Here is a 15,179-nt window from a genome sequence, read left to right on the forward strand (position 1 = left end):
GCCTTCCTGGTTGTCATCCCCGAAATTTCCACCGAATCTGCGTTGGAAATTTTGGCTGAGAAAAAAAAACATATCATCCAAAGTCAATCTTTTTCATCTTTCCGGTGTCTTTTGTTGTATCGCAAATCTTTTCTAGATTTTTTCCTTCTCAATTTGGTCTGACGCGATTTTTTTCTTCTTCTTACTTTTTCATAAATTGCCGTTGCATGGCGTGCGATGTCATTCGCGTGTCATTTTCGCAGAACTTTTTTTTCTTGTGTTGAAGGTTAATTTTCCGAAGGGGCCGTTTTCTACCTATTCTTGCGGATTACCTGTGACTGAAAATCTGATGAAATTAAATCAACCCGGAATGGATTGGGCGTCGTTTTGTTCCCTGACATTTTGTGGGTTGCTTTGATTGTTTTTGGTTTTGTTAAGAAAATATATATGTACAATGCTGATATAGGTTATTCTGGAAGGATATTAAAAAAAAAAATTAAAAATATTATTCTCTTTTAACTGTTTAGTAATTTTTCTTCATTCAAATTTTAAAATAAAAAATATCAGTAGTAAGTAGTACGGAAATTAGCAGTTGAGTAATGTCACTGTGAGATTTCACGTAACGGAAAACAGGTAGTACACTTTTTTCAGTAACGTTAAATTATCTAAACGTTGTCAATCTTCTACGGGAGATATAAAATAAATAATTTTTAAAATGTCAATATTTTATTTCATGCTTGCAAAACACTGTTACAATGTACTTTCCAGAGTGAAACTTTGATAACTGCAGTTGATAAACGTTGAAAGCGCCATTTAGGTTCGATAATTATGGTACTTAGTTGAATGTTCTCACGAATTAACGTTCATTGTTCATAAGCTGGTTCAATTTTCAATATGCATTTAATCTGTGGCTGGATTTTGATAGCATTCTCAAGCTTCCACGTTCTTCAAAGTGCAGTAATACAACTTCTACACCGTTTAAGTTGATTATTTTTAAACATTTTTTTTTAAATATTTTTTGTCATTAAGGTATACGATGCTACAATCGATGAATTTCATCAGGAACCTGGAACTGATCATGATTACGTCATTCTGGATACTGTGCGAGTGACGCGTAAGTCAAGGAACCACTATCAGCTGCATGGTTCTTTCAGGTTGATGCAAAATTGGGGGAATGACATCGTTGTAAGTGACAACAAACATAGGCAATCTTAAAAAAAATATTGTTAAATTTCCCCCCAACTTTTTCAAAAGGTCCACTACGAAATCGTGAACCAGAGGAACGTGAAAGTGGTCAATGGGAAGGCATTCGTTTGCGATCTGAATGGGTCGGATGATCCGATAACGTTGTCGGTGCATAAGACGGCCCATTTCCCGCCCCATGGGGAGTGTCCGATGCCGAAGGGCAATTACTCCCTCAATGGGTACGAGCTGACGGATGAAAGTTTACCCCCGATGGTTCCGCCCGGGAAGTTCGTTCTTTCGATTCGCGTCGAAAGCCCTGAGGGAAAGCACATCGTTGCCTATAAGGTGTATTCGACAATCAAATATGTATAACTTGCTGTCAATGAAGTCTTTTAAGCTTCAAAATTTTGTTGATAAAAATAAACTAAGTCCATTTCTATAGACTCTTCTGTACTTTGACCTGATAAACATTCCACGACATTGAACCGACTTAAGCACGTGATCGCAATACATCATCCCAAAAAAATCGTTGCTTAATCCAACAAGCATCTGCAGCACTTGTTCATGAACTTTGAACCATCACATAACAGTGACAATACGCAGATAATGCGCGACTTCAATTTGTTGAACTAAATTTACGCACCAGAAATAACAACACCATATAAGTTAAACTTGTGACCGGCAGCACAATTGCGCACTAATTTGATGTGCGCGTAACGATTCTCGCTACATACGCTTAAAAATAAACCTCCACAGTGCAATGGAGTGAAATAATTCGGATTTTATTTTCATACATATAGGATCTGCAAATGAATTGTAATCGTGGAGCTATTGAAGCTCGTTATTGCCATTATGTTTCAGGCTCTCCTTGAGGTTCATTCGGACAGCGGCAAAAAATATGGACTTTTATTGTGCTCCAACTAGCACAACACCAGAAAACTTCTTCATCGAAGGTAACAAATCGAGGCACAGTGTTCCTTTTCGATGGACATATTTATCACTAGAATTAAAAACATTTATTTAGGCAGCAAGTTGCAAAAAAAAGTATTTGCAGCACGAGTCATAAATTTATCCCATATTCCGAAGAAAATATCAAAGTTTTGCAACGAGTGGCTTATAAAATTTTATGCAATTTGAAAAAAAAAAACCCTTGAATATCATTTCAGTACGCTTTTAGGAAGCCTTTGAAAAAAAAATCAGGTTTAACAAAACTATGGTTCTGAGCAATCGGCCTATCGCGTTATAAATAGTCTCTCAGGATTCGATGTGATCATCCTAAACTGTTGTAACTCTTTGAAACCTATGAAGTGCATTTTACAGAGTCATTCCTTGAGCAGAAGAAGAATTTCAAGAAAATCTCCATATACATAGTTAAGGAAAGTTATTCTTAATGCGCCCATCTGGTTAAATTCGTCGAAAGCCATCTAACGAAATGGCTGATTAATCTACATATATAATCTTCTCAGTTTTAGGAATATACAACAGACTGAGTCGATTTGGGGTCATTTCTGAATTTCTCAAACCCTGGGGTCTTAAAAGCTTCGTCTTGGTCCAAAACTCATCCATGATTATTTTTAGAATTTTTAAGTAACGTTTACATGAGTAAATTTGACCTTTTAGGTTTGTATGGGAAAATTGAATATTTTGTACTGAAAAAGCAACATCGTTTTTGTTTTGTCTCTGGAACCGAGCCAGCTGATGGTTTTTGTGCCAATTTATAAAATTCCTTAGGGAAATTTTCCGCTGAACAACTTTGCCGAAGACCGTAACTTTGTATCTAATTTGGCAAAAAAGTTATTAGCAGTTTAATAGGGGTATGTCTTTTCGCATTGATAAACATGAAATTCAATTGACATCACTGCAGGGTGCCTATCGAGGTATTGCATGACTACTTTTCATGCTACACCTCGCGAGGCTCCAGCAGTGATGTCAATTGAATTTATGGTATATCAATGCCAAAAGACATACCCCTATTAAACTGCTAATAACTTTTTTGCCAAATGAGATAAAAGTTACGGTCTTCGGCAAAGTTGTTCAGCGGAAAATTTCCCTAAGGAATTTTATAAATTGGCACAAAAACCTTCAGCTAGCTCGTCTCCATAAAAGAAACAGAAACGATGTTGATTTTTCAGTACAAAATATTCAATTTTCCCATACAAACCTAAAAGTTCAAATTTACTCATGTAAACGTTACTTAAAAATTCTGCAAAAAATCATGGATGAGTTTTGGACCAAGACGAAGCTTTTAAGACCCCAGGGTTTGGGAAATTCGAAAATGACCCCAAATCGACTCAGTCTAATATACAATTCAATCACATGGCATGTCAAAACCGATTTGATGAAAAAATAAAATACGGATGGAATTTTATAATAAACTAGCTGATCCCGTACGAACTTCGTTTCGCTTTAAACCATTGGTACGTCAAAATGAGTTTAGAAAATGAATTCGAAACATTCTTTCGACAATTTTGGGGAAAAAATTCAACAGTGTTTAAAGTCGTTACTATTACTATTACTTGAAATTCGAATTAAACGGTTGATTGGCTTTTTATTAAAATTTATATGAGAGTGTTTTCTTCTCGATAGGTTGCAAAATCTAAACATTATGGCAGAAACATGTACTATTTGTTTGTGTGCACGACTCTTTTGCTTGACTTTCACACTTAAATTGGTATCAATTAACTGCCTCCAACAAAATTATTGTACAAAACACTGAACTTTCAATGAAACCCTCTTTTTCTGTCCTATGGCCCGAAATTCGATAATTGAAACTAATTTTACGTTCCTCAAAACTCCCTTGTGCCATTTTTTCTTTTCAAATTATATGTAAAATAACGTCAGGAACTTGAAAACAGTGAACAGTGAATATAGACGCCCCTTTCGCCGACCCTTGACACGGAACATGCTAGCTGGAGTCAATTGCTCATAGTTTATAACCCTCATCCGAACATTTTCATCTCAATCCGATGCATGATTACGACAATATCGCGAAAACAGTGAGCAACTAACATGGACGGCCTTTTTTGACCACGATTCAAAACTTGACACCTGAAATCAAATATCTTTTCTGTTGAACTCCCATGTGCCAATTTTCATTACAATTCTATGCTCAATAAAGAGAATATCGTAAAAACAGTGAACAGATAATAACCGCTTTTGCCGACCCCTGAGTCAAGATTTGAAACCTGAAAGCAAAAGAGCGTCCCTCAAAACTCCTATGCGGAAATTTTCATCTCAATCCAATGTAGAATAACGTCGAAATCGCAAAAACATTAAAGTTGGGTATGGAAGACTCCTTCAGCCGACTTCTGATCCGCAATTCGAAACTTGAAATCGATTGCTCGTCTCTCGAAACTCTCATGTGCAAATTTTCATCACAATCCAATGTAAAATAAAGCCAATATCGCAAAAAAAAATTAATCAGTGGATATGGACGACCCCTTTTGCCGACCTCAAACCCTAAATTTGATAACTGTAATCGATTGCTCGCCTCTCAGAACACTCATGTGCAAATTTTCATCACAATCCGATGTATAATAACGCCAATATCGCAAAAACATTAATCAATGAATATGGACGACCCCTTTGGCCAACCCCTGACCCTAAATTTGATAACTGTAATCGATTGTTCGTCTCTCAAAACACCGATGTGCAAATTTTCATCACAATCTGATGTATAATAACGCCAATATTCCAAAAACATAAATCAGTGGATATGGACGACCCCTTTTGCCGACCCCTATCCCTAAATTTGATAACTGTAATCGATTGCTCGTCTCTCAAAACACTCATGTGCAAATTTTCATCACAATCCGACGGAAAATAACGTCAATAACGTGAAAACAATATTTGTCTTGTATGGACGACCCCCTTCAGAAGGGGTCGTCCAAAAATCTAAAAACATTTTTCATCATTCCTGGTCATAATGAGCATCCATGCCAAATTTCAGATCTCTAGCTCTTAAGACGGCTGAGTCTATAGAGGACAAACAAACAAACATACAGATAATTGCTTTTTATATATATAGACTAGCTGACCTGGTCTTCTACACTTTCAAGCCAAATTTCATCATAATTTAGCAGCAAACGCTTTAAAAAAGAGAGCTACAACTGGAGTTTCGAATATAAGGCCAAATTAATCCCTAAATTTGTTTTTGAAGATCAGAAAATTTTACTCTATTTTGATAAACTTCATAGAGTTTATAATGGACTTCCAGCCCTTCTCCTTTCCCAATGCAAGAAGTGCTCACGAACTACTATAAAATAATATTTTTGTATCTGAATGACGTAACATTTCGCTTTATTTGTCTGATAAGTTTTCAAATTATTCCAAATATAATATGAATAAACACTTGCTTCCTTCTTCCCGACTCCACCCGGAAATAAGGGAGGGTCTCAAATTATTCCTAAGCAAAAAACCTCTCTTCGTTTTGCTCGATAAATTCACGATTTATGCCAACGAACTAGTATGGAAGCCCTGATTGGTTTGATAAGTTTCCAAGCTATACAACGCAATTTATATGGCACTCCCTTTGTCCCTCCCTTCATCACATTTCAATGCAGACAGGTTTGTAACAATCATAGAAACATATCTCGTACCTTCCCATGTTTAAATCATGATATTTTTTTTTCGCAATTTACAAAACTTGTAGACATGACACATAACAACTTGAAGTGATGCCAAACAGCACTTGTCGTGGTAAGAAATGTGGCGTCTTTTTATACTACAAAACACTATATTTTTATATGCTTAAGCAATAATTGCAAATTAAATTTATATGGATAAGCTGTTCAATCAGGAAGGAATCAATGTTCAATCAGGTTTGACATCAGTACCATCTCGGTTTTGTTATGAGCCAACTGCAAGTTCTTGGAGTGCATACAGCTCTCTAACGCTTCTACAGTCTCTGAAGCTCTTAGCTGGACGATTTAGTATCGACCCTTGCGGTACTCCAGCTGTAACATCCATTTCTTGGAATCATTCGCTCGTCATGTATTGTAGCTTACGGTTCTGGAAAGAGCTTTCCACTAATTTGCAGAGATATTTCGGTATCCTCATTTTTATAAGCGGCGATGCAATTGCTGTCCAGCTGACACTGAATATTGAAGGCGTTGCGCACGTTCAGTGTTACCCATCCCTTCTTCTCTTCTTGAATCTGGCTTTATCAGCCGTTTCGATGACGATTCCGCGAACCCCCATCATAGTCCTCTTCTGTTAACTCCCATACAGTCAAACGACTTGTGGCCGTACTCCATCCCACCTTTAGCCGCCTGCACTCGAGTGCTGCGTTAGCTGCTACAACTGGAAGCCTCATAATTGCAACCTGTGTTCCGGATTTGGGAGGACCCTGCCTCAATCGGATTGAGATCTGATCTTCGAAGATCGTACACTGGTAGATTAGCGCTGTCCTGACTTCATCTTCTGCCGTAATTCTGTCGAGGTTTTTTGTTTCGGATGGTCACTTTGTGACATAGCGCACGCACCTCCGCCTTCTCGCCTAGAACTTCCTCCGCTAGCACCTTGAAGGATGCACTCATCGTTGCTGAACTTCGTTTCAATTCGAGGATCATCTCGCCGGAACGAGTACGACGGATCCTCCTCGCATTTCACCTAGTCCAGCAAACTTGTCGTCGGTCTGCATCTGACGAAGCACGTCTGCGTACATACCCTCTGGCACCTTAACTACGATAGTCTCACCTTTTTCCCTTACGCGAGTTAAGTTTTCACTGGCGGGTGATACTTAAAAAAAAACAACTTTATTCGTTCGCGAGTCGGTTCCGAATGACTTAAAACTCCTACTCAAACTTAAAACTACCTATTGCCTAGTTTACAGATCACACTCAGGTTTTTGCTGATCAGCTATTCCACGCCGATCAGGTGCCAGGTCGATCGATGGTTCCCATAGATCCAAATGTTGTCGTCAGCAATCTTCGATGTTCCCGTTGAGCCAACGTCACTGCCAACAATCAACGATGTTACCGTCAGCAACTCATCGATGTCGCCGACCGGATAGCTCCGTTGCTAACTCGTCCCTTTTTAGAGATGAGGCTCCGTCCGAATGACATCTCACATCATGCAAGGGATTGAGGTCATTCCTCCAATGATGGACCAAGTGGGCCATTTCATACTGGTGTTCTTCAAACGAATAAATTCCTTCTCCTTTCTGGTCTCCATGTGTAGGTGGTGTGAATGTTCCAGACATAAGTTTGCAATAATATGTTGCTTCTGGATTGTTATTCCATCTAGGGATAGATTGATAGGGTTCCCAACCGTTTTGTTAGAGTATGATATGTAGTTGATGGTAACTTCACAATCTTGAAAGGTTATTAAGAATGTTCCAGTAAATGTTTGGTTTATGGCTCCACAGGTTGAAGTAAATGATATGCTTTCATTCGTGTTTATGATGATGTTTTCGTCATTAATGAAGCTGATTAGGTCCTCTGGTCTGCCGTGATATGACGATGTGACGCATATCCTTTTTTTCGATTTTGATTTTTCACGCTACTTTGTGCGTTTTCCTATGAGCATTCAAATGCTTTCAACAAATCTAGAAAATATCAAACAGTTTTTGAGAAAATCGAGAAAACGAATCGTCAAAAGTGCGATTTATACGCCGAAGTGACGCATATCCATGCGTTTTTGAAAGTGATCCAGAACAATTTCAATAACTCGTATGATTTTCAAGCGACATTCCTCAGATTTGGAATAAAATCATATTTTAACATGACAACCTGTTTAAAATAAAATAGAGAAGAGAGAATGGGCTGCTGTCATTGAACATATGATTCTACTAAGAGCATCAGCAACAACGTTTGTCTTTCCTGATTTGTATATTATTTCGTAGTCATGCTCTTCTAGGTAGGCCTTCCATCTCTTGAGTTTTGCATTTGTGTTTTTAAGTGATAAAGCAAAGGTGAGAGGCTGGTGGTCTATAAGAATTTTGGATTTCGCTTCATAAAGATAATTCCTGAATGTTTGAAGCGACCAGAAAACCGCTAACATCTCCTTTTCAGGAACTGAGCAATTTTCTTCTGCTTTTGTTAGTGTTCGAGAAGCGAAGTGTATCGGCTTGTCCTTTCCCATCTCTCTTTCAGATAAGACAGCACCGAATGCGAAAACAGAAGCGTTGGTCGTCAAAATAAACGGCTTATTAAAATCTGGGTAGATTAAAATGTCAGAAGATGAGAGTAAATTTTTTATTTTGATGAAGGATTGTCTTTTTTTTATCATTTAGAGAAATTTTCTTGTTAGTTGAAGGTACACTCTCCCGATCAGGAGGGAAAAACAAAATTATATCAAAATGAGATATTTTGATACTTATTTTTTTCTATCTAAATGAGTTATAATTCAGTACTCGTAGGATGTTAAAATATCTCAAATTATATCAAAAAATCTATAAGATCATAGCTAAATTATATAACTTTTTGATATGCTCCTATCAAGATTATATCTCGTTCAGATAGCATAGTTTGATATTGGACAGAACAAATTATATCAAAATTATAACTTATCAAGATATAAGTGCTTCGAGAAAATTTTCTAGTGGAAGGTCAATAAACCACATTATTTGATAAAACCATGTCCCATTTTTGGTTTCCCAAAAATTTGATTTAATTTTATGAATCGATTGAGCGAAACTCGTTAATGTAAGGTTTGAGCCGTTGACTTCGATGTCCGTGTTTTAGAAAAATTTGTACGTATATCAAAATAAGATATAATCATTTTATTTTAGGACAATCCGAAAAAAATCTTGATCATTGAATATCCCGATCAGGAGGGCAAAACTAAATTATATCAAGATGAGATATTTTGATACTAATTTTTTTCCTATCTAATTGAGTTATTATTCAGAACTCGTAGGATGTTAAAATATCTCAAATTATATCAAAAAATCTATGCAATCATAGCTTAATTATATCAATTTTAGATATGCTTCTTTCAAGATTATATCTCGTTCAGATAGCTAGTTTGATATCAGGCAGAACAAAACCTATCAAAATTATAACTTATCAAGATGTGAGTGCTTCGAGAAAAATTTCTAGTGGAATGTCGATAATCCACAATATTTGCTTAAACCATGCTCCAATTTTGGTTTCCCAAAAATTGGATTCAATTTTATGGATCTGTTGAGCGAAATTTGTTAATGCACGGTTTGGGCCGTTGACTTCGATGTCCGTGTTTCATAAAAAGTTGCACGTTTATCAAAATAAGATAAAATCATTTTATTTTAGGACAATTCGAAAAAAATCTTTATCATTGAAAATTGAGCTCAACCCCATTCAAGTCTGTCAATCAGAATAAGATATAATCGAGATTGGAGAAACTATAAATCGAACATTTTGAGTACTTAACTATATCTGAATCAGATGTAAATATCTTGGTGAGATACGTTTGAGTTAATGTTTTGATATGCTCTTCTGATCGGGATGAGCTCAACCCTATTCAAGTTTGTCAATCAGAATAAGATATAATTCAGATTGGAGAAACTTAAAATCGAAAATTTGTAGTACTTAATTATAACTGAATCAGATGTAAATATCTTGGTGAGATACGTTTGAGTTATTATTTTGATATGCTCTCCTGATCGGGCTCCCCTCTTAAAAGGTTTGTCAAGGGTTTTGCAATTTTTGCAAAATCTTTGACAAATCTGCGGTAATATCCCATCATTTCTAGAAATCCTCGAAGTTCTTTTAAATTTTTCGGCTCTGGGTACATATTAATAGTTTCGATTTTTCTGGTTTGGTTTAATACCTTCAGAAGTAATAATATATCCAAGAAATTTTACCTGTTGGTGAAGGAATTCGGATTTATCCAATTGAATTTTGAATCCTGCTGTATTCAGAGTTTTACAAACAATGTCGAGATTCTTAAGGTGCTCGTCTAAGTCTTTACCGAAAACAATCACGTCGTCGATATAGACGTAGCAAATTTTTCCAATAAAATTTCTTAACACGTCGTCAATAGCTCGTTGAAAAGTAGAAGGAGCGTTCTTCAATCCAAATGGCATTCTCGTGAATTCAAATTTGCCATTTTTTATTTAAAATGCTGTTTTTTCAATGTCCGATTCTTTTATTTAAATTTGGTGAAAGCCTGATGCAAGATCTAAAGTTGAATAAAAATTCTACCCTTTCAGTTGATCAATCACATAACTAATCTCGTGCATTGGATATCGATCTGAAATAGTTTTCTCATTAAGTTTTCTACAACCGATTACCATTCTGATTTTTTTTTTCATCTGAGACGTCTGCCTTTTTTGGTACAATCCATCCTTTTTTGGTACAATCCAGGATGTCCAAGCGGACCGGGATGGTCGTATGATTCCTTCTTCAAGTAATTTTTCAACTTGTTTTTTAACTTCATCTGCATAAGCTGCAGGGTAAGGATATACCTTTTGATGAACAGGAATGTTATCAGTGGTATTGATTCAACATTCGACAGTTGTGACAGCATGTAAGTTTTGAATTGGGTTGATGAAACACTTACTTATGTTGATGGTAAATGATCAGTTCTGAACAAGTTATTTGATGTTGAATTTATTGAGCAATATAGCAAAAGTGAAGCATCAAGTGTTTCATTGCCTTTTCTCAACTGTATAATATCATTTCTCAAGTCAATTTTAGCATTCAAAGCCTTTAAAATTCCTGTTCCAATAAAATTAATTTGAAAAATGGGGGAATTTTATGTAGTAAAAATTGAGCCGAATGGTTAATTTTTGGATAAAAATATATTATATCATTTGCAGATGTTGCTTTGAACATGCCGTTTGCGCTTGAAATGTTGTTTGCCTTGAAATTGTAGGGTTTGGAACTCTTATACATATATGCTTATTTAGGTTTGATAATATTAATGCCCCAGTGTCAATTAAAAATAGGAATTCGCCAATATTTGTTTTAAGATTAATATATGGAAGAGTTGGCTTTACATACTCGGCTTCCATTCCAAAAAATTCGTCTGTGAGGTAGATTATTGTTCATTTGGTATTTCTTCTTCTTGATACGTTATTCAATCTGGAAATTGTTCCTCATTTACCCTGCATTCATCATAATTTGGCCTATATCGGTTGTCTACTCATTTAAAGTTGTGCACTTGGTTTGAGTGTGGAAAAGGTCTTTTTTTGTTGAATTGCAGTCTGTTGCCATAATTAATTAGCCGGGATCGGATGATGTGATCCACATCCATAGGTTCAGGTCTAGGTTGAAGTTTTGAAACTCTCAATCTAGGAGGTGGTTGGAAGTTCTGTGGAGTTGTTGTAGGGAATTGGTGTCTTGGTGAAAAATTATGCCTGTAATTTGGAAGCATTTGCATCGTATAAAAATTTCTGGGAGCAGGAGTTGGAGGTAATCTCCTTAGAGGTGGTCTACGGGGTAATCTTGACAAATCTAAATCTCTAGGCTTAGGAATATTAGTAATTTGTTCATTTCTATATGGAGCAGTCCAGAGTCCATATTGTAATAATCGAGACAAAACTGGTATGCTTGGTTCATATTTTTGGGGTTGAATGTTTTGAGGAGTTGACATAATGGTTTCTCTAGTCCTCTAACAAAAGCATTTACCGCATTTGCTCTGAAAAAGTCTGTATGAGACTCGATATGCGGGAAATATTTCTCTTCAGTCTGAATTTGGGCTATTATAGCTGATAAAAGTTAATTTACCCTAGAGTAGTAACTATCCAAACATTCATTTCCAAACTTCTTGATTGAGATTCAGGTATCAGAAAAGGGGTAGGCTTAAAGCGGCACGTTATCCAAACAAACGGGAAAATTGTGCCTAGCCTTTTTTTCACAGATTTCATCATATACCTGAGAAACCTGAAAACCATAAAAGGATAAGAAAATAAATAAATATTTAGGGTATAGAGCCGATCCGCGTAGAGATTTTGATTTTGTTTACATGTCGAAGTGTTGAGGCTGACTAGAAACCCCACTTTCGATAACAAGATAACGCTCTTTTCAACACTTTAGTAAGATTCTTCCTATGGTCTATCCGTCTATCATAACAAAACTAAAATAGAGGAACATACTCTATTATGCGCCACCTAAGCGAATCGCTGATTTGCTATGTATTCCACATACAAGTTGTGTAAAAACGAGTGGAGTTGTTGAAGAAAAGTGTTTTCTACAAATTCCTAAGATCTTTTATTACTCAGGTTCCTTCAGTCGCTTCAAAAACTAGATTTTTAAAAACCATATTCAAAGCCACAGAGCCAAACTGTGTTGCAAATACGCGCCGCTGTGCATTCAATACCGTCAACTGGGGCAACATGCAACAATTTTCAACTTCAATGGCTTCTAAAAAACTTATGTTCACAGTTAATCGTATCCTTTATGCATCAAAAGTTTTAAGGATGCTGGGGCATCAAATTGGCGTAGTTAAAAAAATTATTGGTTTCTTCAGTTATTTTTAATTTTCTAAAAACATGCGATTTTCACCCTCCTTAAAAAATGGGGTAACTTGCAACAAACTTTGTTTTTAATGAAAAATCTTATGAACATGTACGAAAATTCATAGTTTTTAATTTATTTGCGATGCCTTAAAGACCATTACGCATGACAACACCAATTGCAGTAGTTTTTGGGTCTGTAAAAACAAATTTTCACATTTTTTCTAAAAATAAGGATGCTGCATACATTTAGGGGCTAAATAATACTACGAAAAATTCTACAAGCTGAAATCATAAAAATAAATGTTTGGATGAATGAAATTTAAATGTTTACAAACGCGTGATGCAAAACATTCTTATTCCAACACATGGAAACGGGATTTACAAGGTATTTCTTTGATTTGCATTTTGTTGCATTTAACCCCAGACACCCAACTGAATTTTAAAAATATTCATTTAAAAAAATTGGGTGATTGTTCGAAAAATATTTTTACACCAACAATGTTGGTATAACATGAGTAAACCTGTAAAAAGTTTGTAGGCAATTTTATCAAGCCGATCCGTCATACTGGGTAAAGTTTTTTTCGACTTCAAAACATGGTAAAATTTGTACATTTATTGCTCGATTTTTCAAATTTTACATAAAAATAAAAAACTTAAGACAACTAGCTTAAGATGCGAGAAATTATGTCATCATCATTTTGTTATCATTAAAAGATAACTTTATAACAATACATTAAATTAAAAATTGATTCAAAGTAGTGTTATATAAATGTTGCATCGAACCCCGCTGTTGCATGATGTCTCGTTTGACGGTACGCGCTTAGCAGCCGAGCACACCCGAGAGCAGCCGAAGACCAAAAACACACCAATATTTACAGACACTTTAACTGAAAAGAAAATCAAAACAGATAAATCAAAATTAAAAACAAAATTAAAAGTAGATTTTTTTGAATAAATTAACGCTCAAAATATGGTTCTAGACTTTTTGTTCACTTTTAATGAAAATTGGCCGTTTTGAAAAATTAATGCTATTTTCAGCATACTACGATTGGCGCGTTATATCAAACGCATCCTCTATCGATGTATCAGAAAATATTGTCTTATTCATTTTTCTCTGCTAGGTGACACCTTATTAAAAGTGTTTAAAATTTATATCGAAATGGAGAAAAACCTAAATTGTGAAATTTTTACCACACAGAGGTCGGTTTCTCCCCTTAAAGATAAAAAAATTTCAATTTCGTTTCAATTAGAATAAACAATGATTTACTAATTGATAAATCTTCCAGTTCTCATAAGTACAAATTAAAAAAAAAAGTGTTTATGGACGAACTTGCTATGAAACATTAAAATATCCTTCAAGTCTTCTAAGCCAACGGTCATGATATCGAATCCTGGTCGAGGCATACATAATACACTTTCTGTGCGTCAGTGGTTTTAGCATTTGTAAGATGCAAGCCATCATACCCCCGAAAGATATACGTTAAGTAAAAGGAATCTCTTAGAGGAAACATCAAGTTTAATTAAGTTTCTGTATGTATTTGTGTTCGTTTTGGTTCGAATGGGGCGCGAGAATGGTTCATTTTAGTACTTCCTGTTAGATTATAATTTTTATTTATCTTTAAATTAGTGATCTTATAATTCTTTCCATGATATAGGTACGTCTATCTGAAAAAATAGTTGTTCTTTTTATTGTAATTTCTCAATCTTAAATTTTTTTTCAAGAATTTGGATATTTTGATAAAAATCCTTTCAATATTTCAATGAAGGTATGATGAGATGCAGTTTTAAAAGTAACAACATAAAAAATTTTTTATAAACACTTTTATTAAAAAAAAAAGAAAATCTAAATTTTTTTCCAATCACGGAAATTTAAAGTAACTGCATAAAAAACTTCGTTCATAAATTACCTAAATTAAACTTCGTGAAATTTTGGAGAAACTTAAAGACTCTCTACAAATTCGTTCGAAAACATTTCTTAAAAATTCCCCTTACTCATCCAAATTCTAGAAAAGCAACGTCAAAAACTTCAAAAATGCCATCACAAGTTAGAAAGCTGGTAGGAACATTCATCAAATGTATATCAAGCTTCCAACCTTTCTTCTACATCCCATTTGATCCCACTGTGCGAAGTGGTGTAGAACAATTTTTCACTTGTGTGTCCGAAATTGGATAATCTCGGTACGACAGTTTGCGATCTTGATGTGCCAGGCCACTTGAACTGGTTTTCGGGGAGAGGGCTATTTACGGGGATTGACACAATGTCGGCTTCGCCATCATCATAATTGCAGTCGCCGATTGGGGGGCAGAAGGGGAAATTCTCCAGCGTTGAAGATCACCAAAGATCAGCCGCACTGTGACTTTCGAGGGATCCCTCTTATGAATGGAGGGTACATGAATGAATATGGAAAGGTGAAGGTGGGTTTAAATTTGTGTCCGAAAAAACTCCTAGCCCCGTTTTTCGGATGGGTTGGGCTCGTGGGAATTTCTTTGCGCGCACTTTTTTTTTTCCTGTGCTCAACTGTCAACTCAACTGCGCGGCCGGATTTGTTCGTCTGTAGGAACGTGATGTTCTGGGGAAATAACTAGACGTAATTTTGCATTGCTTTAATGCATTGTTATCTTTTATCAATCC

At 35.7% G+C, this 15,179-nt stretch overlaps 1 protein-coding gene across 1 annotated transcript; it reads left to right on the plus strand.

The window, feature by feature from the left end:
* The first annotated feature begins 843 nt into the window (after positions 1 to 843).
* On the plus strand, positions 844 to 1,587 carry LOC129754556 (uncharacterized). Its single transcript, XM_055750697.1, has 3 exons — positions 844 to 936; positions 1,009 to 1,164; positions 1,234 to 1,587. Exons 1-3 carry the CDS (start codon positions 874 to 876, stop codon positions 1,534 to 1,536), a joined length of 522 nt encoding a protein of 173 aa, XP_055606672.1. The 5' UTR covers positions 844 to 873; the 3' UTR covers positions 1,537 to 1,587.
* The last annotated feature ends 13,592 nt before the right edge of the window (positions 1,588 to 15,179 follow it).

The sequence above is a fragment of the Uranotaenia lowii genome, chromosome 3 (assembly GCF_029784155.1).
Source record: "Uranotaenia lowii strain MFRU-FL chromosome 3, ASM2978415v1, whole genome shotgun sequence".
In the NCBI taxonomy this organism is placed as follows: domain Eukaryota; kingdom Metazoa; phylum Arthropoda; class Insecta; order Diptera; family Culicidae; genus Uranotaenia; species Uranotaenia lowii.